Source organism: Anser brachyrhynchus (assembly GCF_964034855.1).
Source record: "Anser brachyrhynchus genome assembly, chromosome: 19".
Taxonomy (NCBI): Eukaryota; Metazoa; Chordata; class Aves; order Anseriformes; family Anatidae; genus Anser; species Anser brachyrhynchus.
Window position 1 is genome coordinate 300,491 of NC_137712.1, and position 27,815 is coordinate 328,305.

The 27,815-nt window shown below is 38.7% G+C and overlaps 3 protein-coding genes across 22 annotated transcripts in view; 1 reads left to right on the top strand and 2 right to left on the bottom strand.

Annotated features, from left to right (window-relative positions):
- Positions 1–1,620: 1,620 nt before the first annotated feature.
- SLC2A8 (solute carrier family 2 member 8) lies at positions 1,621–9,171 on the bottom strand. Of its 2 annotated transcripts, XM_080561732.1 has the most exons (10): positions 9,031–9,171; positions 8,650–8,809; positions 7,690–7,896; positions 5,854–5,953; positions 5,525–5,736; positions 4,923–5,066; positions 4,257–4,365; positions 3,050–3,223; positions 2,293–2,438; positions 1,621–2,134 (listed from the first exon to the last, which is right to left on the bottom strand). In XM_080561732.1, exons 1-10 carry the CDS (start codon positions 9,087–9,089, stop codon positions 2,000–2,002), a joined length of 1,446 nt encoding a protein of 481 aa, XP_080417858.1. In that variant the 5' UTR covers positions 9,090–9,171; the 3' UTR covers positions 1,621–1,999. The 2 variants fall into 2 exon arrangements, with proteins under 2 accessions (XP_080417858.1, XP_080417859.1); XM_080561733.1 differs by lacking the exon at positions 7,690–7,896.
- Positions 9,172–9,265: 94 nt separating this feature from the next.
- FBXW2 (F-box and WD repeat domain containing 2) lies at positions 9,266–20,258 on the top strand (the record flags this gene model as incomplete). The annotated part of the gene is given in 8 exon segments (XM_080561723.1): positions 9,266–9,523; positions 9,526–9,639; positions 11,180–11,597; positions 13,408–13,602; positions 14,352–14,485; positions 15,127–15,213; positions 15,650–15,819; positions 18,694–20,258. Coding segments are annotated over 8 exon segments (1,665 nt in total). The 3' UTR covers positions 18,983–20,258.
- Positions 11,604–27,815, bottom strand: part of LOC308180330 (beta-1,4-galactosyltransferase galt-1-like) — a 31,035-nt gene continuing 14,823 nt past the window's right edge. For 3 of the 19 annotated variants that reach the window (XM_080561740.1, XM_080561743.1, XM_080561735.1), the window contains exons 2-5: positions 26,680–26,759; positions 25,152–25,230; positions 24,322–24,365; positions 19,079–24,188 (exon numbers count right to left, since the gene is read on the bottom strand). In XM_080561740.1, the coding sequence (XP_080417866.1) occupies positions 22,833–24,188; positions 24,322–24,365; positions 25,152–25,167 (1,416 nt within the window). In that variant the 5' untranslated portion in view covers positions 25,168–25,230; positions 26,680–26,759 and the 3' untranslated portion in view covers positions 19,079–22,832. Of the gene's footprint in view, positions 12,737–19,078; positions 24,189–24,321; positions 24,445–25,151; positions 25,231–26,679; positions 26,760–27,815 lie in introns of those variants that run through there. The other 16 variants (XM_080561744.1, XM_080561742.1, XR_013940898.1 and 13 more) reach the window with 12 other exon arrangements.

Genomic DNA, 27,815 nt, shown 5'->3' on the forward strand with positions numbered 1-27,815 from the left:
GCGTATTTGGACAAGCGAGTTTCAAGCTCTTGCAGGCTTTCCTGATTTGCATTTATGGCTTGTGCTTGCAGATGCAGGAGCGTCCCCAGAGCTGTGGCTGAGTCTGCATTTGAGACGTAGTCCTTGGATTTGGATTTATTTTTTTTAATGTGTGTTTATATATATATGTGTGTGTGTGTGTATATATATATACACGTGTGTGTGTGATACTGACTGGTGTCATTATTAACAATTATTAACAATTTTGATGTCATGGTTCATTGCCCAGTGCTTGCTAATTCTGTTAAAGCAGTTTTCTCAGATACTTAGGCATAGTCTGAATTTGTGGAGAAATAAATTATACCCAGAGAACTAAATAATACTAATAATACAAGGAAGCTCTTATGCCAATAGACAGTAAACATCTGTACTAGCATGCAGGGTAGAAAGTATGTGCATTATTACAGTTGAGCACAGCCACTTCACCAGGCTGTTTAATGCCTAGCTGCTTCACTTTGTTGTTGCTCACCTGCAACTGACTGACACCCTGTTTGCTACTGAAACCATATTAGCCTATAATTTCAGGAAAAAAAAAAAGTTATTTTTGTGTGTGTACTTATAACTCTACTAGATATATATCCGATTGGATGGAAGGTTTATGCAGACAGTATTATCAACCTGCAGTGTCAATTTTAACAAAGTCTTTGAATGTTGGCAGACTGTTTTTGTCATTTAATGACTGATATTGCTAAATTGCTGAGTTTGTGATCAAAACCTCTTTAATACCACTTGTCTTAAGTATGTATTATCATTGTTTTTATGTCATGTGATAGTGCGTACGGTTTGTGTTTTAGATGTAGCATCCAAATAGAAACATTCCTATCACAGCTGGAACTGTTTTAAGTGCAATTTATTGTTTTTGTGAAGGAGGAAGAGCAGATTTATTCCTTCATATGTAATAAACTTTACATCGATTCTTTCTTTCACAGTTGCAGGACTAATGGCTTCTCTAAATTTGGTTCATCAGTCGAGAAATTAAAAAGAAAAGAGGTGGTAGTATGGCTGCCAACAGTGCTGGATTACTACTTCTAGCTGAGTTCTGTACAAAGTGTTTCAGACATGTCATTCATTCAAGTGCTGTCACAGCTGCTGAGATTGGTGCTTGTATCTTAAGTATTACCCATCTTTGACAAGAGCTATAATTCAGCGTTGGTTTGTGTTTCTGGGCCATTAAGTCTTTCGGGAATCTCCAGTTACAGATCTTTACCCCTTAACTTAAGGCTACAAAAGACAGATTTCCTCCATTTTTCTGGCTATATATAGGTATATTGTCTCAGTCTATAAGATCTATTGATTCCTTTTGAAAAGGAGACTCCAAAAAACATTCTGCTGAGAGTTACAACCCATCTTGTGATTTAAATGCATTTCTAGCCAACTTGACAGCACTAAGACAGGTAATGCCACCTTAACACTACCACCCACTAAAGCCAAACCTTCATCTCTGTTTGGGATCTAGACTTACTTCCTTGGTCAGGTATCCCAGATACTGAAGTAGTAACACACACAAAGGAAAAGTCACAGTCTGAAATTAACGTTATCCAGGCTCTATCACTAGTTTCTCCATATGCCATCAGGAAAAGGTACAGAAGAACAAGGAATTGTTTTTATTATTATTTATAAAATTAGATCTCGATTTACCTATTAGAAAAAAAGATACCAGCCAATACATTAAACATGCTTTCTTGTCCATTACAGTCTGCACAAGGTAGGGGAAAATAAACAAAAAAACATGGCAATTTAAGAAAGAGTATGTTTAAGACTTTTACAAGGAAGATATGCTACAGTGAACATACAGAGATAATCAAGTTGCAAGTGGGGGGAGAAGGGAAAAACATCTTACAAAAATTCATTAAAACAATTTGATAGGAAGTTGTGTAACTATCTGCCAAGTGAGAGTCAGTTTTAGCAACAGCACCATAATTCATGATATAAAGGTTTCATATCAATAACAGCCTCCGACTTAAGATCTTCTGAAGTGGGCTTCAATCTGTTCCAGGGTCTGTCCTTTTGTTTCAGGTACATAAAAGGCTGTAAAAGTCACACTGAGGCAGCAGAAGGCAGAGAAGAGCCAGAATGTGCCATAGGATATTAAAGCCTGAGGGAAGGGAAACAACAGCAAAATATTATGATAAATTGTTACTGTGCAACTACAGTCTGGGCCACCAGAGAAGACTGGCCCAATGCTCTCTCAGAATCATCTTAAATAAATTTCCTTATGAAAAGAAATACTGGATTGTAATTTATGATGCTTACTATCAAATCATGAAATTCCTTAGTTACCAAGAACGCCATAACCCAGTTTGTTAACACACAGACACCACTAGATATGCCCCTAGCTTTAAGTGGGAAAATTTCAGACATCACCAGCCATGGAACAGGACCCCAGCCAAGGGCAAAACCTGAAATTACAAACAGAAGAGATTAAATGCAAGTTAAGTATATTTCAAAGGGAAAACTGAATGATGGTCAAGTTAGGCAAGTAACTCCACATTCTAGGATGATTCTGCAAAAAACTGCCTCTAGCAAAAGCCTGGAGTTACTTACTTGAGGGTGGCCCACTATATGCTATTGCACTCTATGTCAAATTTCTTACAACGATAGTCTTAACAAGCAAAATTTCTTACTGAGAAGTTTCTGAAGCTACTTAAAAATTAACCTTGTTTCTTACTGCTGCTTCCTTGTACTGTCACAGAATTCAGTATGGCTCAAATACTACCAAAGACTCTTCTTTCCATTAATGACTACAAAGTAATTCAAACTGAGCGATTACTACTTAGTATTACAAGAAGGAGGTATAAATTGATTTTCCAGGACATAGGCTTAATTACTTTACTTCTGGCTTGATCAGCAGGGTGGTGAATGCCCAGCCTAACTTTGTCTCATACACTAAAAAAGCTCTGTCAAACAGAACTCCATTTATCAATAATGTGACAAGATGGAACAAATTTGTCACGTTCAACAGCAATTATGAGTGTCTTATAATGTCTGCTTAGAAGCTTGTTCCACTCACCAGCAACAAAGAGCCCTAGGCTTACTACTGCAAGCCAGGATAGGCTGTTTTCTGTTCCTGGGGATACTGAATTTAGAGTGAAACACAGATCAGCATTTGATGAGTTGTTCCCATGTGGAAGGACCATTTTAAAGTAAAGCCCAAACAATGCAGTACTGACAGCCATGATGATCCCTGAAAAGTAAGCAATAACCATGTTGTCACTGATCGCTGCTTAAGTACTCTTCTTTGTGAGAGCTAAAACACAGGTGCTCAGCCAAATACAAGATATGCTGGTCCTAGCAGAAGCGTTTCTAAAAAGATAGTGTTCTTGGAAACAAACACTGGCTTAGACAAGACTGAAAGATACCAGATAATCATTCCATGCATTAGTCAAACAAAAGTCCTTAAAGCAGTCATTGCTACTGAGTGTGCAATGCAACAACTATATCAAACATTTAGGGGGGGGGTTGGCACATTTATTTGTAAAGTTAAATTTTTTTAAACTACATGCGGCCTTGCGTAGCTAAACAGCACAACACTCCGTGAATGTAGCTGCAGCTATGGAGAAGCTACTTTGAAATTACCACTTTTAGACACCTTAGGTAGGAAAATGTATTGTGTCTTCATGACCTAGCTACTCCGAAGTAAAAACTGGCCTGGTAAAATGACAAAAAGGATAGCCATACACAGGTTTAAGGGGTTCCACCTACAATGAGTTCTGACGAATAATCAGAAATTGTGTCCAAAGAATACATTAGGTTAAATACCATAAACTATAAACACTAGTATTAGGTTTTAGTTAGCTATTAGGAAGAACTTCTTTACTGAAAGGGTTGTTAGGCATTGGAATAGGCTGCCCAGGGATGTGGTTGAGTCACCATCCCTGGAGGTCTTTAAAAGACATTTAGATTTAGAGCTTAGCGATATGGTTTAGTGGAGGACTTGTTAGTGTTAGGTCAGAGGCTGGACTAGATGATCTTGGAGGTCTGTTCCAACCTAGATGATTCTGTGATTTGGCTATGGCCAATCCAAGTCAAACAATCAAATTATGTACATATAATGTGACAATTTCCTCTTATGAATTAAGAGTTTAAGTCCATAGTTAAACTATAAAGCAAACCACTTAAGATACATAAATTGTAATACTTAATTCTCCCAACAGTTACAAGACTTTCTGGTACTCTATATGGTTCTTTTTCTAACTGAAGTCAGTAGTATGTTTTACCAGATATGTAAAGCAGCACTTTCCGTCCAGTTTTATCTATGATAAGTGCAGCCACAGCAGTGAAACATACTTGTACGGCACCCACAACAACAGAAGCCATTCTGCTGTTCTGAAATAAAGTAAGAGGCAGGGAGAAGAATTTGCTTTTTCAGGCTGATAACAGGATCACTTATTAAGCGTTAAAGATGCATTTGTTTCTTGACTCTGGAGGAAGAAAAGCTATCCCACAGAAATTGGGGGGTGGGGGGGGAGAACCCTAAATAAATAATTAAAAATAAATGCCAACATAAAGATTAATTAACATAACATACTGGTCTCTTAATAAACTTTAAAACAAGTCACAGCTTCTCACAAGAGTTTGACTTTCTCTGAAGCATTGGATTTGTAACTGTACTAAAAAAAAACGTTATGAATTAAGATGACTGTAACAAGAATTTCTATCAGTAGCAAAGTTTCACGCACAACATACTTCCCCCAAAAAAAGTCATGTTCAGATATGCCAGAGTAACACAGTCAAGAGGGTATCTATAACCCAAAACCCAAACTGTTATTTATGATGCGGGCAGGATCAGCATCAAGTCAGTTTGCTACATGTTTTAGACTTACTCAGTACCTACTAAACTGAAACAACAGACATTTACCAACCTGGCAACACAAACTGATTACCTTGAAGTTTGCATCTTCAAAGATAGTTTCTGCATAAAACATAACTGCATTAATGCCTGTTACTTGCTGAAGGAACATCAGAGCCACACCAATAAGAAGCGGCCTGTAGATTGAAGGATTCTTAAATTCAGAGAGATTTAGTCCCTGTTAAAAAGATGAAGTAATGATTCCATGAAAAGTTCAATATTTTAAATTAGAGACCACCAACAAATGACGCGTTTGGAGAGGTGCAGGAGGAAATGCTTTCATATAACACAAACAATACGAAATCAGTGTTAGAGATGTTGAACAATTCTCCAAAACTGCTAGATAAAGAAAAACTAGATATCAATCAGCACAGATAATTACCAAGATCATGAGCTTGACTGCTACTCAGGCATACCAATGGCAGGCAACAGTGATAGTTGCAGCTGAAAGGAAGTGGAAAAAAAGACTCTAAATCTCACTGATTCTTAAATTTCATTTGTATGAGGGAACAGGTTTGGACTGATGTTTGTAGAAAAGGCTACTAAGCAAGCAATGGTAAAAAACCCTTTTAATTATACTGTATGCTTTGAAATAGTATTCAAAAAAATTTTTAATGTAAATCAGATTCTCATCACCTCCTCCTCAACATTAGCTTTGATCTGCCTGCATTCCCATTCATGGTCCACATATGGTCCCCGCAGAAACTGTAAAGAAGCTATGGCTTCTGCATGTTTGTTTTGATTCAGCAGAAATCTTGGTGTTTCAGGCATGAAGGACATCAACAAAAGCATTATGCAGGGTGGAAAAGAACACAACACTGCCAGCCAGTGCCATTTTAGTGTTATTCCTGGGGAAAAAAAAAAAAAAAAAACTGTGAACATTAGCTAGTTTTGATTCCTTAGTGTAGTTCTTTCATTACATGTACTAACTCTTTATTGTCATTTTAGAGCCCTAATCCCAATACCTGCAATGTAGGCTCCAAGTATGCCAGTTACCACCATCAGCTGAACACAAGAGCCAAGCATACCACGGACTTTTGTATGAGATATTTCAGATATATACACCTAAAACATAGGGAGAAAAATCTATTTACTTCTATCCAATTTTGGATCATGAATTTGTGAAGTAATTCATTTCTGAAATACAGATATACTTTCTAGTAACTCCCCTCTCTAAAAAAAAGCCTTAAATAAAATGGCGTGAGTAGAAAAGTACCATCTCAGAAATGCACATTAGCATTATGGAAAAACCATGGAAAAAGGGGAGGCCCTAAAACAGAAAAATGCTCATGTATCAGCATCCCACAGATGACTAAACTTGCATTAGTAAGGGCTTCTTTTGTTAGCCATATCAACAACAAATGCATCACTGAAAAGCACTCTGGTGCCTGGGACAGTCTTTGCATGAACACATGGCCCACACCACACATAAAACTCTTTGCAAATGAAGGTTGAAAATTTTTCATTCACAGTAAAGACTGTGTATTATGGCATTCTCCACGAAGTCCTCAACTGACAGCTCATCTTAACATACATGAACAGCAAACACATCTCCTCCAAAATTTGGGAACAACTTGAATTTTTTAGTTCTTTAAAAAAAAAAAAATGCTGATCCTAAGTCAACAGCTACATAGAAACATAGAAGAGGAATCCCTCACATTTACAGATGCAGTTTTTTTTCCAAAGTTACAAGTTTAAGTTTTTCAAGAGGAAAAATAAGTAATCCTTAGCTCAGGAATAGTTTACAGCTACAAAACCATGGTATTACAGATAACATTTTCCTCCCTCATCACTGCAGTCATATAGATCTTTTACTGTTGGCTGTGGATGAATGCCTTTGCAAATGGGAACTTAAAGCTCAGCTCCAGGAAACAAAAAGCAAGCAGTCGTTGGTAAAGAAAACAGAGTTCCTTCATAGGCATTAGCACAACAGATTGCATAACCAAGCTTTTAGCAATGGAGAAAGTTGTACAAGATTATAATTTAGATCCCACTGCTGAAATCTTTTGTTTGTTTGTTTTTATAACTATCCGGATTGATAATTGAACATTTATTCTGTACTTCACCATGACTTCTTTCCCTTTTATTTTCAGTTAGCCTTTTACTTCAAAAGCAAAAAATGCTGGAACCACCAGAAAGGAAACAATCTTGAATAATGAAATTCTAGATAGCTTATATCATCCTGCCACTAGATCCAATAGGCAAATTATACCGAAAAAAGAAGACAACAAGAGAATGAATTCTTTCCATTAACCTACTGCACAGATATTTCTCAATGCATGTGAAAAGTTAATGTTCCAAAGACAGCAGTTAAATGGAAGGAGTAGTCACTGCTTGGTGTTGCGCTAGAATGAGTGAGTGAGCATAGTTTATTTGAAAACCTAAGAAGTTTGGTGAAATACAAGACTACTAGAAGCAGATGGCAATAGCAAAAACAAACAAAAATCCAACTTCAAGAGATATAGCTACACAATATTAAAACAAACAGAAGCAATCAGATAGTAAGGACAGACTAAAAATCTGAAGGATCATATCACTGTACTAAGAATGCATAATGCAGAAGTGCTATTAGAATAGCACAAATTTTTGTATTTGTATTTTCTTCATGACTAAAAATAAGCAAAATACGATCCTATAAAAATCAGTTTATTTTAAATCCACAAACTGCCTTGGCTAGAGTTAGTTACTGCATCCAAGCCACCTATGATAATACTATGAAATAACAAACATTCTCCTAGAAAAGCTTTAAAAACAAATGAAACAAACAAACCACTCACCAACAGAAATAATGCCTTACTTACCGGAACAACAAGTGAAGTAATTCCACTGGCTAAGCCAGTCAGTATTCGTCCAAAATAAAGCATCCAGACATTCTGAGCTGAAATAATAACTACATATCCAGAGACATATGGTATTGAGCACAGCATTAGACTCAGCTTTCTCCCAACTTTATCCACAAGATAGCCTCCCAGTATTCCTCCAGCAGCAGCTCCTAATGTTACTACAGACTTCAAAAAAAAGTTTAAAAATACGTATGCATATATTTATACATATATGCATATAAATAAAAACATTTTTGTTGTTGTTTTTGTTTGCTTTTAAAGTAAATAGCCGCCTCTGAAAAAAAAATTGTGCAAGAACATGCAGGTGTTTTGAAAACCAAAATAAACACTAAATTCCTAATCAAACCATGGCCAAGAAGCACTACTCACCACAATTGAACAGCAACTAATTTTCAGATCACATACAAAGCTCTTTCAATGAAAAAGGGAAAACAGCAGTAACCTTTTTAATCTGTCTATAAAGCCATCCATTCACAAACAGGCCTTCAAACTGTTTTAAAGCCCTGAATAATGTTATCTTGAATAACCTGAAGTCCAACCTGTATCCAAAAAGCAAATATTCCCTATGTTGACAGATTACACCTAATTTACTAAAGAGTCGATTTTCTGTGATCCCCTGACAGGCTCAATTGAGAAAGCTGAGAATTCTCACAAGATATTTTGTCATCAAAAGTAAGTTCAAATAACATGGGCATTTACTAATATATGCTAATTTAGGGTCATCAGAGCACAACAGCACTGTCATTCAGGAAAAATCTGAATCAATCACTGATTTCACAAAAAAAATCTCATTAACAAGATCCACATTTATCCTTGTTCTTACGAGGAGTAAGACCCCCTCATGTAAACAGTATCTTCTTTACCTACACTTTAAATCGAAATCACATAATGGTAACACTTTATCATACAGAGACTTACCCCAAACCACGATGCTTGACTGCTGTCTAATCTTAATGTAGGATCATTGATTTTCCTCAGCTCTGGTATAACAGGTGAGCTATAGCCTAGCACGAAGCCAAAGCTAAGTGGTCCTAGGACAGCAGCAAACGTGGCCAGGTACAGCTTCCTGTTTTGCACTCTGAGGCAGAAGAGACGGATGAGAAGGATCGCGCCGCCTGCGACCCCTCTCACAAGGGCCGGTAACGCCCATACGGGCCTGACAGAGGTCCCGACCCCGAGCTCGCATCCGTCACGCTCCCCCTCCCGCCCTGCCCCGATACCGGCCGCGGACGATCTCCAGTGCAGCGAGCGCTGTCCCCGAGCCAGCCAAGGCGGCAGGGCCGCAGCGCCCGCGCTCACCTCTGGTAAGCGTCCGCAGCCGGGTAACCCAGCAGGTACTGCGACTCCTCTGCCGCCATGCCCCTACCGCGGGGAGCGCCTCAGCGCGGCCAGCCCCACACACTTCTGCACGAGCAGCCGGCCGCGCTCCAGGGCAGGCACCGGCCCTCAGGACAAGGCCGACCCCAGGGGGACACCGCGCCTCTCGCAAGCCCTAGTTCAGACGGAAGCGGCCAGGCTGCGGCAGCGGGGCGCGATGACGTTTGGAGGATGCGCCGGAAGCTGCCCGACCACGGAGAGCCGTGGGCTCCGGCCGAGTGCCTTCCCTCCGGGTGCCGGCCGGTTCGCCCGGCGCAGCTGCCACGGCGCGGGGCTCGCCTTCTCTCCGCGCCCTCCCCCTCAGCCCCCTCCCGCGTCGGGCGTGGCTGAGGCGCACAGCAGTGTCCGAGGGCGGCCGCTCCAGCGGGTGCCTGCAGGTTGTGGTGCGGGCTGCGGAAGTGGCGGGAGCCTGTCCTTTGCTGCAGGAGCGATGGCTGCGGGGAAGCCCCAGTCCCTGCCGGGCCCCGGCGGACCGCGCGAGCCGTGGCGGCTGCCTGCCGAGGGACGCCCCGCGCCTGGCCGCTACCTGAGGTGAGAGGGAGTTGTTCAGGCGGCTGCTGTTGGCTGCAGCTGCGCTAAAAGTCTCCGGTCCTCGCCGTGCTTTTTGCGTGTGGAGGGAAATGGGAACGGGTGGGGGAGTGGCGCGGTTGTCGGATAACGCCTAGGAAAGAGCCCTGTGTACGCAGCACCGGTTTCGGGCCCTCACGGCTGCTGTTGGTTTCAGCAGTAGCGTCATGTGCTGAATGCAACACACGCCTTAGAGCTCACGTATTTTTTACCGTTAGGGAGACTGTTAGAAAATTGTGTTTGTTCTAAAGAGAACGTGTGCCTGTTAGAGCAGCAGATATGCTTTCTGCCATATGTGCTGAGGAAAGCCCTTACGTGCTGTCAACAGTAACAGTTACTGCATGAACTTGTGACTCGACAGAAGCAGCTGGTTTTGTGCATTTAATGCCAAGTGCCTTCCTGTGTTTTTATCAAGAATCGATACTTCTATGCAGGCCACGTGCAGCCTCTCATAGTGAAGACTCTACTTTTCAGTGCTACTATGCCATGTTAAGAGGTGTACTTTAAGGTCTTATTCTGTGAAGGTAAACAGAAATACATTTCTGTACAGAAATAAACATATTATTGACTCCCATTCAGATTCCTCAATTGTTTTAGATTTGGGAGCTTCTATTAATTAAATTTGGTTAGTTATCTAATGAGTGGAATGAGTTCTTCCAGAGAAAATACATATAAATAAAGCTTTTTAACTGTTTGCCTGATGTTTCAAACATATTGTAGGAACCTGAGAATGTTACAGCATAGTATAAGTGCATACAGATCACAGAGTTCAAGAAGTAGCATTTGAAGCCTTCAGTTTCATGGTTAATTCTGTTCATTGGAAATAAACTGGGAAATAGGGAAAAAAATTAAAGAGGTCAGAGAGATACAAAAGATGACTAACATCCTTCAATACAATTCTCCAGACATATCTTTGTATCTTCTTTAAACACAAAGCAGCTAACTTTTTTTTTCTTTTTCCCATAAAGTGGTTCAGGACGAAAGTCTGAATAAATTCTGTCAGTAACTAGCTTCTTATCACTCTGTATGCTTTGTTCTCTTCCCTTTTTCAGCTTAACCACGAGTAAACTGTAAGACAGTGTTTATATGCTGTAGTAGGTTTAAAACTTGAATCAACCCTTACTGGATTGAGAACTTGAAAATGTTAACCTGTAACAAGAAAGATGTAAATAATTCATAATGAATGCTAACATGCACTTGCTCTGTACAACTCACTTTTAAGTCTTATACAGGTCAGACAATAGTTCAAAGTTTGTGCAAATGCTCATTACTAGCCTCATGAATATTTTACGATGTGTTTGGTCACTTCTGTCTATGCTTTAACCGACGGAATACTGATGTACCAGTAATAAAGATGTGATGCTTACCTTGTTTTCTGAATAGAACTAATACAGTATTTTGATGTATCACAGGTAAATTTTTCCATAACCTTATGGAGAAAAAGGACTTTGAAGCATGGCTTGATAACATTTCTATTACATTTCTTTCTCTGACGGACTTGCAGAAAAATGAAACTCTGGATCACCTGATTAGCTTGAGTGGAGCAGTCCAGCTCAGGCACCTCTCCAATAATCTAGAGATTCTTCTCAAGAGGGACTTCCTCAAACTTCTTCCATTGGAACTGAGTTTTTATCTGTTAAAATGGCTTGATCCTCAGACCTTACTCACATGTTGCCTCGTCTCTAAGCAATGGAATAAGGTTATAAGTGCCTGTACAGAGGTCTGGCAGACTGCATGTAAGAATTTGGGTTGGCAAATAGATGACTCTGTTCAGGATCCTCTACACTGGAAGAAGGTTTACCTAAAGGCTATTTCAAGGATGAAGCAACTGAAGGACCATGAAGCCTTTGAGACATCCTCTTTAATTGGACACAGTGCCAGAGTATATGCACTTTACTATAAAGATGGTCTTCTGTGCACAGGTAGGAAGTTCAGAAAACTTGTAGTCTTACAATTTTGTTATCTTCTACACAGCCTCATTTGATTAATTACAAGTTGATTTTCCTTGACCAGATAGGTTATTTTCATAATGCTAACTCAATCCAGTGTGATTCAAAAAAAAATTTGTTTTGCAGTTTCTGAAGCTTCTGGCTCTAGTAAGCTCACTAGTCACTGTAATAGAAAAAAAAAATACACAAAAAATACACGAGGACACCAATTTCTTTACTGGTCAAAAAAAAGAAGATGGTAACCTTGTTGCATATCATTCTTCATATTAGCAAGCACATTTGAGAAGTACAGTTATGTTAGTTATCCTTTAGAAGATATGTTAGTCAGGTTAAAGGGACCTTGACTGGGCTGACCGTATGTATGGTCACTGCAGTCTCTCAAGCTGTATGAGGCAAAGTGTCTTCCTTGTGACAAGACAATTTCTCTGATATATTCATAGGCACTTTCAGTTCTTAACATAATCTAAGCTCTTGTATAAAGACCTATAAACTAGATTTAACCTTGCTACTAATCTGACTTGCATATTGTAATGGTGGTTTCAGCTTCGTTCCTGAAGAGTGCAGACTTCAAGATTTCAGTTTGAACTCAGAAATACAGCCAGAACAAATATGAAACATTAAGTACGAAAGAATGGTAACTACTGTCAGAGCATATTCCAAGGATTTCCCAATGACTTGAAATCACAGTGTTATAGAATCTATAAGTTGGAAATAGTGGCTAAGTACCCCCACATCAGCTGGTACATTAGGGTGTTTACTAGAAACTAGCAACTAGACGCTGGCCTGTCTTTTACTTTCCTAGTCAGCAGGGAAGGAAAATCCACACGAAGCAGCATTATCAAACGTTACTGAAAAGTGGCACATTTATGTGCTGAAACCACAGGAGAAAAAAAGAGATGGAATGGTCTGGGCTCTTTTTCCCACTCTCTAAAACCAGGGGACTTGAGTTACTGTTATAAGTTTATTTGTTTTAAAAAACAAAAACAACAACAAAAAAAAACATCCAGGGGGAGAAAGGAAAATGGCAGGTGAGGGGGTCTGGTATTCATCTGCTGTCTTTCCATCTTTCTCAATGCAGAGATTTAATGGACTCCTTTCCTACCTGAAAGAAACTAAAACACAGTATAGTCAGTGGCTCCCCAAACCTGAGCGTGATCTATCTTATAAAGCTTCCAGGCATTTGTTTCAGTAGATACTATCAATCAGAGTGGGTGCTGGAATCTATGGAAGGGAAAAATGGAAGGCAGACATCTAGCAGCATAATTAAGATTGTTAATTCTTTCCTATGAGGAAAAGATGAGAGAGCTGGGACTATTTTCTCTAGAGAAGAGAAGGCCTGGGAGAATCTTAACAATATACATAAATACCTAAAGGGAGGGTAGAACCAGTTTCATCAAAGGTGCCCAGTGACAGGACAAGAAGCAGTTGGCAGAAACTGAAACACCAGAGGTTCCATCTGAACGTCAGGAAACCCTTGTGTGGATATTTTTTTTTTTTTTTTTTAACTCTGCAGGTGATGGAGCACTGACACAGGTTGCCCAGAGAGGTTGTGGAGTCTGCCTCCTTGGAGATACTCAAAAGCCATGTGGTCATGATCCTGGGCAACTGGCTCTACATGGCCCTGCTTGAGTCATGGGGGTTGACCTCCAGAGGTCCATTCCAGCCTCAACTGTTCTGTGATTCTGTGAAAATGCTATGTTTAAGACAAAAATGAAATACTAGTGAAGGGTTGAAAATTGTATATATTATTTGCTTGCAATTATCCTGTTATTTTATATTCTAGGATCAGATGACTTGTCTGCAAAACTGTGGGATGTAAGCACAGGTCAGTGCATCTATGGTATCCAGACACACACTTGTGCTACAGTGAAGTTTGATGAACAAAAGCTTGTAACAGGATCTTTTGATAACACAGTAGCCTGTTGGGAGTGGAGCTCTGGGGCAAAGACACAGCATTTCAGAGGACACACTGGTGCAGGTATGTTGAACTTCTCAGTTTTTAATTTCACCAGTCAAGTAATATACATCACATATAATAGAACACATTATAATTTAGGTTAGCTTTCTGTACAATAGCATATTGTTTTAAAGCTCTGTCCCTAATTGCTTTTTGGGAGGGAAGTGGCCAGAGCAGATCTAGATCTGTCTGTCCTTGGATAATGCCAAGGCATAGTAATATAGTTTTTTGCAGGAAAATAATACTAGATGCAGTAGTGATGTAGTGCTCTAGAGTTTAGAAAAAAAGAGGCAAGCCATATATAACAGGGAGCACGTGTCAATAGGACATGTTTATATCCCCAAACTGGAGATGGTCTTACAGGAAAGAGCACAATAGATCCTGGGAATCTCTATTTGCATTTCTGTCTTAATTATCTGTCCTCTACCACAAAATATCCTCAACTCAGCTGTAGGTCTGTTCTTGTATGACATACCAGTCGTACTAATCCTGCTGAAATTGACTTCTTAGAACTATTATCTTAGGAACTACAGTGATGTTACACTTCACTGTAATCCAGTCATAATGGAACCACTGATTTACATGCTTTTAATTTGAACAAATGGTACTTTTGTAGTGTATGTTTGGGGATGCATTGATAATTCATGTATACAGTTCAAGAACAACAGTTAAAACTGTAGTAGCTTATGCATTTTGACCCAGTTAGTGTCTCTCATAAAAACACATGCACAGAGACGGTATTCCTTATTTAAAACCCACTCTGTTTGTAGTTTTTAGTGTGGATTACAATGATGAACTTGACATTCTGGTCAGTGGCTCTGCAGACTTCACTGTGAAAGTGTGGGCCTTATCAACAGGAACATGCCTGAATACCCTTACTGGACACACGGAATGGGTCACTAAGGTGGGAATATTGATTTTTTTAATTAAAAACACTTGCAAAAGACTTCCTTGCATGAAGTTTTTAGCATGTTCTGAATTTCTGTTTCCTAATCCCAACCTTGTCCCTAGGTGCAGAACCGGAAAATATCAAGAAATGTAGATATTGCAAAATAACATTTCAAAAGAAAAAATACTTAAGCTGTAACTAAACCTTTCAGAACACTGAAGAGATTTCTGTTCCAAAGCAGCTGGAATAATACTAGGAATTGGTGTTCAATTCAAAGACCAAATGAATACAGTAGTTCTGAAAGAAAGCTACTCTAAAAATTATGTAGAAAAAGTAATGATCTTGATAACCAAAGTGTAAGCATGACAGAAGTGTTCTGAAGTTGAGAAACAGTATTTTCCTTGCGAGCATTTCAGAACTTGGAATGTGTGCTGGGGGGAGAATTGTAGAGAAGTACATATAGTAGTGTATTAGTACAATAAGTTCTCACTAGTAGGAGCAAAAAAAGTGTAAACAGCAGTTTCCCTTCAGTTGCTAAAAGTATCTGTATTGCCTTTAACAATCTCTGTAGCATACTCCTGTATAATGAAATGGAAAATAAAAATGAATGCGTGGTTAACAGCATCAGAATAAGTCATTACATCCTTCAATTACAGGTAGTTTTGCAGAAGTGCAAAGTCAAATCTCTTATGCATAGTCCCGGGGATTATATTCTTCTAAGTGCAGATAAGTATGAAATCAAGGTATGTACCATATGTCACGAACACATCATTGTTCTTCCTAGGGAAATAGAATACTTGAGTGCTCTGCTGATTTACAATTAATATAGGACTTTTTCTCTCATAGTCCTTACTTGTAAAGTTGTGTACAAGACAAGAAACTCTTTGGAAGCTAACTTTTCAATACTTTCTGTCACGTTTAGAATCAAATGGTAGCTCAACATGAATGGTAATTTAAAAAAATAAGTTTTTTTTTCATGCCTAATGTGCTAATGTGACAGTGAAACACTTGGGCAAATACTGCTGTTTTTAGAAGATAAGATAAAGAAGATAAGTATTTCTGAAAAACATTTGCACATTTACCTGCTGTTTAACAAGAGACTGAGCCTATTTGAGTAATGGTTTATAACTTGAATGTTTTGTGGTCTTAAAATGTTTTTTGTTTGTTTTTTAATTCTAGATTTGGCCTATTGGAAGGGAAATAAACTGCAAATGTTTGAAAACACTGTCTGTTTCTGAAGATCGCAGCATATCCCTGCAGCCCAGGCTGCACTTCGATGGTAAATACATAGTGTGCAGTTCAGCACTAGGATTATACCAGTGGGACTTTGCCAGCTATGACATTCTCAGGTAAATCTTTCATCTTAAGGTGTGTAGAACTTATTCCAGTGGTGTACATTGAAGAAAATATAAAGTATTCTGTGGAAGTATTATATGAAATGTATTGGTTTTAATAACTTTCTTTAGATGTAATTCAAAAGGATCTTGATAAAAAATCTTTAAACATCTTTCTTCACACATTCATAGAACTATAGAATGGCTTGGGTTGGAAGGGACCTTTAAGATCATCCCGTTCCAACCCCCATGCAATGGGCACGGATGCCACCCACTCGATCAAGTTGCCCAGGGCCTCGTCCAACCTAGTCTTGAACTCCTCCAGGGATGAGGCATCCACAAGTTCTCTGGGCAACCTGTTCCAATGCTTCACCACCCTCTGAGTGAAGAATTTCCTCCTAACCTCTAATCTACATCTCCCCTCTTTTAGTTTAAAGCCATTCCCCCTTGTCCTGTCATAATCTGACAAAGCAGAAAGTTTACTCCATCTTTTTTAAGCCCCCTTTAAGTACTGCAAGGTTGCAATGAGGTCACCCCGGAGCCTTCTCTTCTTTAGGCTGAACAGCCCCAGCTCTCTCAGCCTTTCTTCACAGGAGAGGTGCTCCAGCCCTCTGATCAGCTTCGTGGCCTTCCACTGGAACCGATCTAACAGATCCACATCCCTGTGCTTGGGGCCCCAGACCTGGATGCAGTACTACAAGTGGGGCAGAGTAGAGGGGGACAATCCCCTCCCGTAACCGGCTGGCCACTCCGCTGTTGATGCAGCCCAGGATGCAGTTGGCCTTCTGGCCTGCAAGCGCACACTGCTGGCTCATGTCAAACTTTTTGTCCACTAGAACTCCCGAGTCCTTCTCTGCAAGGCTGCTCTCAATGAGTTCTTCTTCCAGTCTGTCCTCGTGTCTGGGATTGCCCTGACCCAGGTGCAGCGCTTTGCACTTAGACTTAGCTCATCCAGGTCCCTTTGGATGGCATCCGTTCCCTCTTTGGTATCAACTGCACCACTCAGCTTGGTGTCATTGCAAACTTGTCGAGGGTGTACTTGATCCTTCTATGTTGTTGATAAAGATAGTAAACAGTACCAGTCCCAGAACGGACCATTGAGGGACATCACTCATCAACAGACTCCACCTGGACATAGAGCCATTGACCACCACTCTCTGGGTGCGACCTCCAAGCCAATTCCTTATCCACTGAATGGTCCACCTTTCAAATCTGTATCTCTCCAAGCTGAAGATCAGGATGTCATGTGGGACCGCGTCAAAGGCCTTACAGAAGTCCAGGCAGATGACATCAGTTGGTCTTCCCTTGTCAGCTGATGCAGTCACTCCATTGTAGAAGGCCACCAGATTGGTCAGGCATGATTTACGCTTGGTGAAGCCATGCTGGCTCTCTCAGGTCAACTCTTTGTCTTGCATGTACCTTGACATTGCTTCCAGGAGGACCTTTTCCATGATCTTCCCAGGCACAGAAGTGAGGCTCACTGGTCTGTAGTTCCTCGAGTCCTCCTTACTACCCTTTTTAAAAATGGGAGTGACGTTTCCTTTTTTCCAGTCACCAGAGACTTCACCTAACTGCCAGGACTTCAAATATGGAGGAAGGCTTGGGTTGGCTTGGTTTCATTCTGTTTATATTGACCAGATTTTATTCTAATGTATCACCAACCATTTGATTGCTGTTTTGCTTTCTGGCCACACACTACTCCTCTTATTTTCAAAACATGTGCTGTAGATTTTCAAAAGACTTAAATCAGACTTCAGTGCTCTAGTTGTGAACATAAAACTGTAGTGACTGGAAGCTAGTGTTGCTACCCAAATTGCTCTGCAGCAAACCAGAAGACCATTTCTGCAGGTCATTTGACAGTACAAGGTATTAAAAAGACATTTCTCCCTTGTATAGCACTACTCAACTGAAATCTGTTATTCTCAATAACAGTGTGGAATGACAGTAAAATCTATCAGACTGCAAAAAAAGGGTCAAGTATTCTGTTTCAAAAAACAGAATGAGGTTCTGTCTGTTGGAAATGGTGTCATCAAAGATTGTAACTTATCAAAAAAGTGCATTCTAGACCTGTTAGCAGACTCTTAATTGAAATGTCACGAATATTTGAAGAGTGCCTACTGTAGGAAGATCTACTTCAGAAGAAGTGCTTCTTCGAAAGAGAAAGATGTTCTCTCACTGCTGAGAACAGTTTTTCATCGCCATAGGTTTTTGTGCCTTAGTTCTGTGCTTTATGTAATGCTATAATCAAACAGTCAGCTGTGGAAAACATTCTCTTTAATTTCTGTTCAAGTTTTGTTTATTAAGGCAACAAAATCCCAAAGGTTTAGTGGAACTAATATATTCAGTTATTTCTCCCTAAAGTAAAAATATTTAACTTATGCTAAGGGTCAGTAAAGCAACATTCTTTTAAGGACTAATGCTGAATGATTTATTGTATTGTCACAAAAAGACATTTCTATGCTTTATTTCCAGCTTTTTTTTTAAAAGAGTGGTCAAAAGAATAGTAACAGATCTTGTACCTTTTTAAAGACATTTAGGTGTGAAATCCCTATGAAAATTTACTGTAAAATACAAGTACATCTTTTGTGTATATCTGGAAATTGATTTCTTTTTTCCTCTTCTGCTGTGCACAATCCCTTTCAAACTTTAACATTTATTTATCTTTAGAAGGGTCTGTCCTGAATGCAGAAAGCCTGCACTGAAACCAGTGGCCTGACTTGAGGGCTCACTTCCTTGATTTGAAAAATTTTCATATAGTTCTTCTTGAATAATTTAGAAAAGATGAGTTTAGACACTTATTCTCTATAGACACATAAGAATTTGTTTTAGTAATGCTGGTTCATGACTGTGTAGTGACAGAGTTTCTAACAACACTGTTTTATCTTCCAGGGTTATCAAGCCTCCTGACTTCTCAAATGTGTCCTTGCTGGGCTTTGGAGAGATATTTGCTCTACTATTTGATAACAGATACCTGTATATAATGGACTTGAGGACAGAAAAATTGATAAGCCGCTGGCCTCTACCAGAGTACAGAAAATCAAAGAGAGGTTCAAGTTTTTTAGCTGGTGAAATGTCTTGGTTAAATGGACTAAATGGCCAAAATGATATGGGCTTGGTTTTTGCCACCAGTATGCCAGACCACAGTATCCATTTGGTGTTATGGAAAGAACATGGCTGAAAAGATCACATATGCAGAATCTTCAGGACTATCAGCAGCGTGTCCATAAAATGAAACTTTGCATGAACCAAAGTTGCACACCTAGTGGTATCATCATGCAGTGCACAATCATTTACTTTTATTTGGGCATTTGGGAATGAGTTGTTTTTGACATAATGCAACACAGCATGCTAACAGTATTCGCCACTAAATTTGTCTTTTACTCATGTTTAAGCATACCTTTTTGGGCTCTGAAGCATAGCTTGTAATGTTTAAACCATTCAAATCCACCATTAAGTCTAAAATGAAATAATGCTTGTACCTGACTTCTGCCCTGTTTTTTTTTTTTTCGGCTGTTGGAACAGAAGGTGAAGCTACTATTTTAGAGTAGGCTTTTGTGTTTGGTTTTTTTTTTTATATGTATCAGCAAATACTGGTTACAGTGCATGGCTGCTTTTTTAAATTGAATGAGAACATAGACCCTTTCTCTCCCTAGAATTGATTTTTGTCAAAATGTTTTTTCCTTGAGATAGCTTTAAGCGCTTCATCTTTGAAATTGAGGAATCAACACAGTCCTTTAACTAGGATCAGATGTTAACAATAATAATTTGTTTAAGTTTAGGAATATGTCGATATGAGCTTTCCTCAGACAGAATGAACCAACTTTTCATCTATCTGATAGAGCTTGCCACAGCAATTAACCTTAGAGAACATCTGACAGCATTATCATATTTATTGGTGGTTATCTCACTCAGAATGATTTGATCAGTATTTTATAGTTGACGTTTCCTATGGTTTGTGTGGGAATGTAATTTAGTTCACAGATAGTTAGAAATAAAATGAATCAGAAGATGATGTTCAATCCCTACACCAAGAATCACACTTACATTAAGTGATGTCTAGCAGCCATACACTTTTCCCAGAAAGTTGAAGTTAATATAATTACACACTTAAAGTAGTTGCTGCATCTAGATTTAGAAAGCAGGGGCATATGTGAACGGTACATTTCTGAAAAGAAAAAAAAAAATCAAAATTTTGAAAAAAAAAAGGCATAGGAGTAAAAAAACATCTACTTTAATCAGCTGTAAGAGACCTGATGAACACGAGTTAACTATCGAGTAGCAATACTCTACATATTTTTGTGCTGTATGACTTGTACTTAAAAGCTGTATCAATGCCATCTCAACTCCTGTGCTTTAGAAATACTTTGAGGTGGTTTCTTTTGTTTGTTTATTTTGTTTTTGTTTTCCTTACAATAAAATCTCCCCTTAGTGTCTATTTTTACACACGCTGAAAACAGGAGTTTTCATGAAGATTGGCTCAGGTCCTTAAAAAGATGAATTTGCCTAGCACTAGTGTTTTAAGTGTGATGTTTTTTCTTTCCAGTATCTATCTGTGGAGACCTAGTTCCTTGGGTAGTAATGAACAAAAGTATATAGTATGAATTGCACCAATGGAAGGAGAATTTTTATAGGCAAGAATCAATACTGGAGTGATGCGGTAGGAATTGCATGAATTCACAGTGGAGCAGCATCTCTTGAATACAAGGCTGGAGTCTTTAGCTACCCAGTTTTCCATCTTTATTCATGCCAATTTACTTTGAAATTATGCTTGTAGTTAAGGATTTTATCAGGTAGAAGCCAAATTCACAACACTTTATTTAAACTATGCCAAGTGGGGCACACATGATGATCTCTTACAGCTTTTGCTATCTCACACAAAAGTGAAAAACAAAACCAAAACCAACATGAAACAGAAAGCTTGCAATAACCTGTCTGGAAATGCAGTTCTCATTGTTCTTAAGGTGAGCATAACTATGCTGTGCTTGATGTGTGCAGTAACTCATGTTAAAGAAGCTGTGTGAAGATGGGACACCTATAAAACATTGCATTAACCTTGAAAGTTTAATTAAGATTCCTTCACAAGAGGAGTTTAGGCAGGAACATGCCAAAAATGGCATTATACTCAAGCTGATGAAATATGGATTAAATATTTGGACTGCAAGATGAATGAAAAGCTTGAAGAGTGGTCATTAGTGATATGAAATCCAACTGGTATCCAGTTAATAATACTCTTCAAGGGCCAGAATTGGTTAATCTTTTTATTAGCGACCCTGATGATGCAGAGTGCCCTCTCAGCACGTTTATAACAATTCTAAATTGGAGGTGCAAGGGGGGGACCTGTAAGAAGGGGAAGAGTCAATATGCAAGGGAATTGGGAATGCTGTTCTGAGGGACTAGCAAACTGGACAAATGGGCTGGCAGAAATCTTGAGTTTAACCAAAGTAAATGCACCATTCTGCATCTGAGAATCATCCCTCACAATGGGATAGTTGGAGACAACTCAATGGAAAGTGGCTTTACAGGAATGGACCTGGGAGTGCTACTGTACAGCAAATTGAACATGAATCAGTAGTATGCCCTTATAACACAGAAGGCTAACTGTACACTAACATGTTCTACCAAGTACATAGCTGGTAGTTCAAGGGAAGAGATTCTTAAATTATGTTCAACATTCAAGAGAACATCCGCAACCACATTCAGTGTTGAGTTCCCCAGTACAAAATAGACAATTATGCACTGGAACAGGTCCAGTGAGAAGCTGCAGAGATGGACAGGGAGCTGAAGCACAAGATGTCTGAAAACCTGTGAAAACTGAATTCAACCTTCCAGACAGAATAGGCGCGAAGGGACGGCTGGGGGTGGGAAAGTTGGTATGCACTATTACAGTCACCAGCTACCTATTAATATGGTGTAGAGAAGACAAAAAACAGACATTCCAGCATCTTGCAGCAAGATAAGGGCCAATGGTCATAAACTGTGCAATAGGAGTTCTGGCTAGCTTTAATGAAAATATGCTCTCCACTGTGAGGGCAGTTTAACACTACAACAGATAGCCTAGAGAGGCTCTGTGTGTCTACCTAACCTAAACAAAAACCTAAAGAACACCTGCTTCCTTAACCTCCTTTGAGCAGGGCGTTGGAATGGAGACTTCCAGCTGACCCTTCTAAATTATGAATGGACCTCTTGCCAAGTGCTAAATTCTTTTTAGCATTGTGACAGAGTATGCAAGCAAAAAAGCATGATGAGAAGTATCCAGTACACAGTATACTGCTGTTCTACCCTTCTAGTTTTAGTCAAAAGAAAAGAAAAGAAGAAAAAAAAAAAAGCTTTTAGCCTTTACAAGGCAGCTGAAGTTTACTTTAAACACAATTAGCAAGCAGACATTTATTCACACACTGACTCTTGAAGACTTCCAAGGAAAAGTTCCACCTGAACCTAACCAATACTACTAAGCAACTCATGACAGCGTGCGTTCAGGACATAGGTATGTGCCACCACAAAACTGATGAAAGAATGAAAACATGATTTTGGCATAGAAGATAAATAAATGAAAGCCTACTCCCACACATACCTCCTGCTCTCTCCCACATCAGACTAATACTTCTGCCCCTTCACAGGAAAGTGCCAGTATATTGCTACATCAGTAGATGCAGTACAATGCGCTTACTGGGGTTTAGCAAAAATGAAAAATTACTGAAATTGTAAAAGTACAGTGAACATACTTCACTCATCTCACTACGCCTCAGCTCTTCCATCTAAGAAGGTTGCAGCACAGACTTCATCTGAGGAACCCAACTCTTCATCAGCACTCAGCCAATTTTTTACAAGGTACCATGTTTCATTTCACAGCTAAAACGCCTTTACATTTGGATGGTACATAAAAGGGCTGGTCTCCCAAAGCTTTACAGGATGTAATCTTCAGGTGCAAGAGATTTTTAATGTGATCTTTGAATGATATCCTATGTCTCCCTGGGACATAGACAACTCTCCACTTTCCCCTCCTTATAGACAAAGTTTCGCTTTTGAGCTTACAGTACTGTTTGCTGTAGCACTTTGTTAACATTCGTGATTAATGATGAGTTATATTTCCACAGTGTTGTATCCCTGATGAGGGAGTCTCTGGGAAGATTTTCTTGAAGGGGCACCCGACAGTGATAAATGAGGGCCACATCCATTGGAACATTCACACTGGTCCCATAAGCGCGTAGGACAGAGTGGACAGAAGTCTGAATCACCCTTCTTGGATCAATTATCATTTTCTTGGGATTGATCACCTCTTTCCTGTCAGGTTCTCTGTGCACATGCTGTAGTATGTTAACACCTGGCACGGTATTCCAAGATGAAACGTTGAACACAGGAGTGGATATGGTTTCTGGGAAGATATGGTTCTCAAAGAGGAAAATGCCAGTGCCTGGATTTTGCTCCTGAAGACTGCTCATCATCGTTTTCCAGTCTGGGTGCTTAAGGGGAAGAATTATTTCATCAGCATCATTAAGAACCACAAACTTGCTCCTCCGCATGTTACGGTATATACAGTCATTTAGAGCTGTGATTTGCCCATAGTAGCCAATGTGTGTTCCATCCTGCATGAAGTGCCATTTAGAGGAAACCTTGAGGTATGAGTTTATTGGCCAAGGAATTATCTCCACAGTTCCTTCTTCCATATAAAACTTCAAGACTTTCTCCATCAGCTCGCTGCAGCTGTTCTTATAGACTACCACTTTCTGTGCCCCAAGAATCTTGTACATTTCCATACTCTGTATAAACTGTAAGACATTGTTGTAATTTCCAAACATGGCAGAGATGCATACAGTGAAGTCAACAGAGAAGGTCTCAGCCTTCCGGTTTTTAATTTCAAACCTTGGCAGCTGGTCAATATTTCCATGTGGAGACTGATGAATTGATACATGTGTTGGATCGCAGATTTCAGGTTCCAGACAAACTATATCTGCTGCACCATAAGGGAATCCAAATCTATCTGAGTGAACATCAATTTTTGCTTTTGATACGTATATCTGTCCATGGGGCTGACAGCAAAACCAGCAGTATAGTTCTTTTACATCTTCATGGTGAACAATCCCAATCACACGAGTGACTTTGCTTTCTCTGTCATCAAAGTATGGGGATATAATAAAAGTTCTTTTATCCTTTAATGGCGTTATTGTGTTATTTGTAATTTCCCCTCTACATCTTCTACCTTCCTGTATTATTTTTGGCAGGTGATCAATTCTCTGTAATCTAAGATATGAAAATGCGACCATTGAAGTTAGAGTAATAATGCACACAGTGGCAACAAAGTATGATTTTTTCCCACCACAAAACATTTTGAATGTATCTAAATGTAGATGCAAATTTCTTTGTCCTTGCAGTTTATGCTGCTGCATCTGCAGGAAAGAAAATATTTAGTATAAGATAATATTGACTCATGTTCATTGCTGAAGAATTTCAGAAACAATCTTGGGGCAGGGGACATATCTCTGTCACTGTGCAGAAAAAGAAAAAAAACATAGAACAAACCTTTAAACGAATGGCTGGTACTGTCTGTGACACTCTGAATGCACCTATATTTCAGATGTTTGGAATAATTTTTGTTAATGCAGGGTTCTTTGGGTACTGAATGTGAAAAAATATGACAGAGGTCTGTATACAAGAGAACAGGGAGCCATTAAGCATTATTTTTTTTATAATGAAAACTTCAGAACGTTAAATAGAAAATAATTTTTAAAGCAAAACAAAAAAATATCTACATAGTGTACATGCAAATAATACACAAACTAAACTCAGTTGGACTTCTCACAAAGTTAGGAGCAGACATAAATGAAATATATGCAGAATTAATCAAGCTCAGAGAAGAAATATATCAATCAGGGATTATTACACACGATGGTCCAGATATAGTCTATAATGTGTGAATTACCTAACTTGCGTTTCACCACAAATGAAACAATACATACAGAGGAAGATCAGTTTGTACAATTCAGCAGAAGTGAATGTTTAGCTGGGGGGTGATATAAATCTTAACTTCTCAGTTATCAGCTCTACACTACTTAGCACTGCGCAAGGCTGAGCTTGCAGGGAAAGCTGCCTCATATTATTTTTTTACCAGAGATCTGTGTCTTCTGACACTGCATTAATGCTGGTACTGTTCCTGGCATGGCTGGGGAGGGGTCAGCTCTTGAACTTCTGCTGCTACAGGGACAGAGGCATCTCTGAGCATCTAGCTGGCCAAAGTCCCTTGCAGCACTCTACTGTGAGCAAGTGTTAACATATGACTGGGAGCCCATGGCACTCTCAATCAGTAATTTCTGCAAATGGAGATAAAATTACATTTTTCCTTATAAATTCACCTTTAGCCATCCACATGTGATCCACAAGTAGTACGGTGACAGCAAGTCTCTTCAAAGGTCCGCTTGTGCTGCAATGATTCTTGGAAGAAGCATGACACAGAGTAATCAAATTAATGTTAGGCCAGAAAACTAGACTGGTAGAAAAAAAAATCCCTGAATTCCAGCAAGAAGAGGGGGGTTAAAATGCCAAGATGGAATAAACCAATCCTATTGCACAAGATGAAGAAAATGTATCTACAGGCCAAGTTATTACTGCAAAAAGCCAGCTGCTCATAAACAAACAAACAAACAAATAAATAAAAGAGCCAGATTTCCATGTGTATAATTTATAGAAAAAATAAGTAGCAATGTCATAGATTTAGTAGATATTGGAAGACTCTCCTATTTCTTATCCTTCCATTTTCTTCTCAAGGATCTGAATAAAAATCACTTGCATTTTTGGAGGGATCTGGCATCTTCTGAAAGTATGCACGTGCTAGATCTCTAACAATACTTTTTCCATAGCATATTACTCAGTCTATTGTAAAATAATAATTACACCTATTATTCCACACTTTTTTTTTTCACATTTCACATATTGCCTAGATCTATTTTGAGAGCATCTAGCTCAATATTGTTTTGTGATAGAACAAAATACTAGCATGTTTAAAGAAAAGCAAGAAAGAGAACTAGAAAGTACCTAAACACCTAAATCCATAGTTTTGATACAGGTACCACACTCGGCAGCTTCACAGTTTTGGAAGTCCCTAAATTCTCTAGCAACTTTACTGTTTGGCTTGAAAAATTCCCCTATGGTCTGGTTTTCTGCTTAAAGACAGTACCTTCCAAGCAGAGGGGAAAAAAATAAATAATAATAAAAAAATCTAGCTTATTAATATAGCAATCTAGCTTCTGCATCTCCAAGAAAAAAAATAATTGCCCAAGCCTTCAGAATTGTGTGCAGAATTTTCCCAATCGTCCTTTCCTCAAAAAGCACAGGAGAGTTATATTCACAATAAAACCCTTAAAGTGCCCTATTTGCCAAGGCTGATATTTTTTATATTTTTATAGCTATCAAGAAATTTCTTTGCAGAGCAGAACTGTCACAGGGCATCAAAAGGCTCACTGCCTTTCACTATTCAGAAAGCAGAACAGCAGCAGCAGACAATACTGACTCTGTTCTGAATCTGAGGTGGAGAATCCCCCACAGAAGTCCTTATAATTTAGAGCAGAACTGCAATAAAATACATGGTTAAGAGCCTGCTACAGTTATGCAATTTAGTGGTGAAGACTTGGGACTGAGAAAACTCAAATTTTGTGTGTCTCTTTATCAAACATTTTGAAGTCAGCCAAGAAGTTTCCCTGGAGCATTTAGTGTTCTTATTCCCAGACTGTTATATATTAAAATATATACAGTCTTACAATACAGATTTACTTTTCGTCAATCTTATTTATTTCTTAAAATATTGTTCACTCTTATAGGCTAATAGTTTTTAATAAAGAAATGTCCCAACATATCATCATTAAAAATATACAAGCAATTTCTTACCTGTTATTTCTTCTTCTTTTGCTGGCTATAAATGGACAACAAAAAGTTATCATTTCAATTTTGTTTTGAATAGTGAACATCTGAAAGAAAAAGTACCTTTTTAAAGCAGACAGCTGAGTGAAGTTTTTTCAGTTCAACTGATTTTTTTTTTGCTAAGATGTATCTACTAATTGTTTATTCTAATCAGATAAAAGCTTTTTTTTTTTTTTTTAAGATAATCTGCAAGAAATGCTCAATACAGAACAACACTGAGGAGAAAAAAAAAGTTGGTACAATACCTAAGACACATGCCAACACAGTCTACTTCAAATGACTAGTGTTCTTTTATGTGCGTAATAGCTGCCACACCTACCAGAAAAACAAGTTTTCCTTCTCTTGAGCAAAGCATACAGTTGCCTCCCAAGAGCTTCATTTACATTACAAACTTGAATATGGAGTTGTCCAAGCAAATCAAACTTAGGCACATGGATATTTTAAACCCAATTGGTTTCCTTCTGGAAATTAATCATGCATGTTGATATATCTGCGGTTCACATGCATGCTTAAAGAGAACTTTAAAAATATACTCTATATTTGGTTTTGTTTGTTTTTTTCTGTAATGTACATTTTTTCAGTAAAGTACTATAGGCTTAATTAAGATAGACAAAGACAGATTCAGATGAGGAAGTGTGAGAGAGATCCAAAACAATAGGAGTTTCTAGAAGCAGACACAAAGAGCAAAATATAAAAGTCAAGACACACCAGAGAACTGAATCTTAAAGAAAATAAATATTTGGGAGTTAAATTCACAGTTTTCCTGACATGTGACTCATGAATTTTTATCTCCTGAGATTAATAGCACAGAAATCTAGTCAGGAAATACATAAACTCAGATTAATGAGGAATGGTACATTTTTTATGTTCTCTCACTACTGAGAGTACATGGTAAATTTTAACTTAAAAAATACGTTTCCAGCATATTTTAAAGAGCTTATTTTCTTTTAATAATAATAATTAATTCAGGTTTTGTATTTTAATTCCAATTAGTATTCAAGTAGAATATGATACAAATCATGCAGATTTGCTTTAATACTAAATTAAGCTAATGGTATCAATGACTACTTCACACCAGTTTGTTCTTTTTCAGTATTCCCATT

Excerpts from the sequence above, each read along its gene's own strand:
- SLC2A8 (XM_080561732.1), bottom strand. The coding sequence starts at position 9,089 with ATGGCGGCAGAGGAGTCGCAGTACCTGCTGGGTTACCCGGCTGCGGAC. Across the intron at positions 8,810-9,030 it reads GCTGCGGACGCTTACCAGAG|AGTGCAAAACAGGAAGCTGT; the intron begins GTGAGCGCGGGC and ends CTTCTGCCTCAG. Across the intron at positions 5,737-5,853 it reads ACTTGGAGCCTACATTGCAG|GAATAACACTAAAATGGCAC; the intron begins GTATTGGGATTA and ends TTTTTTCCCCAG.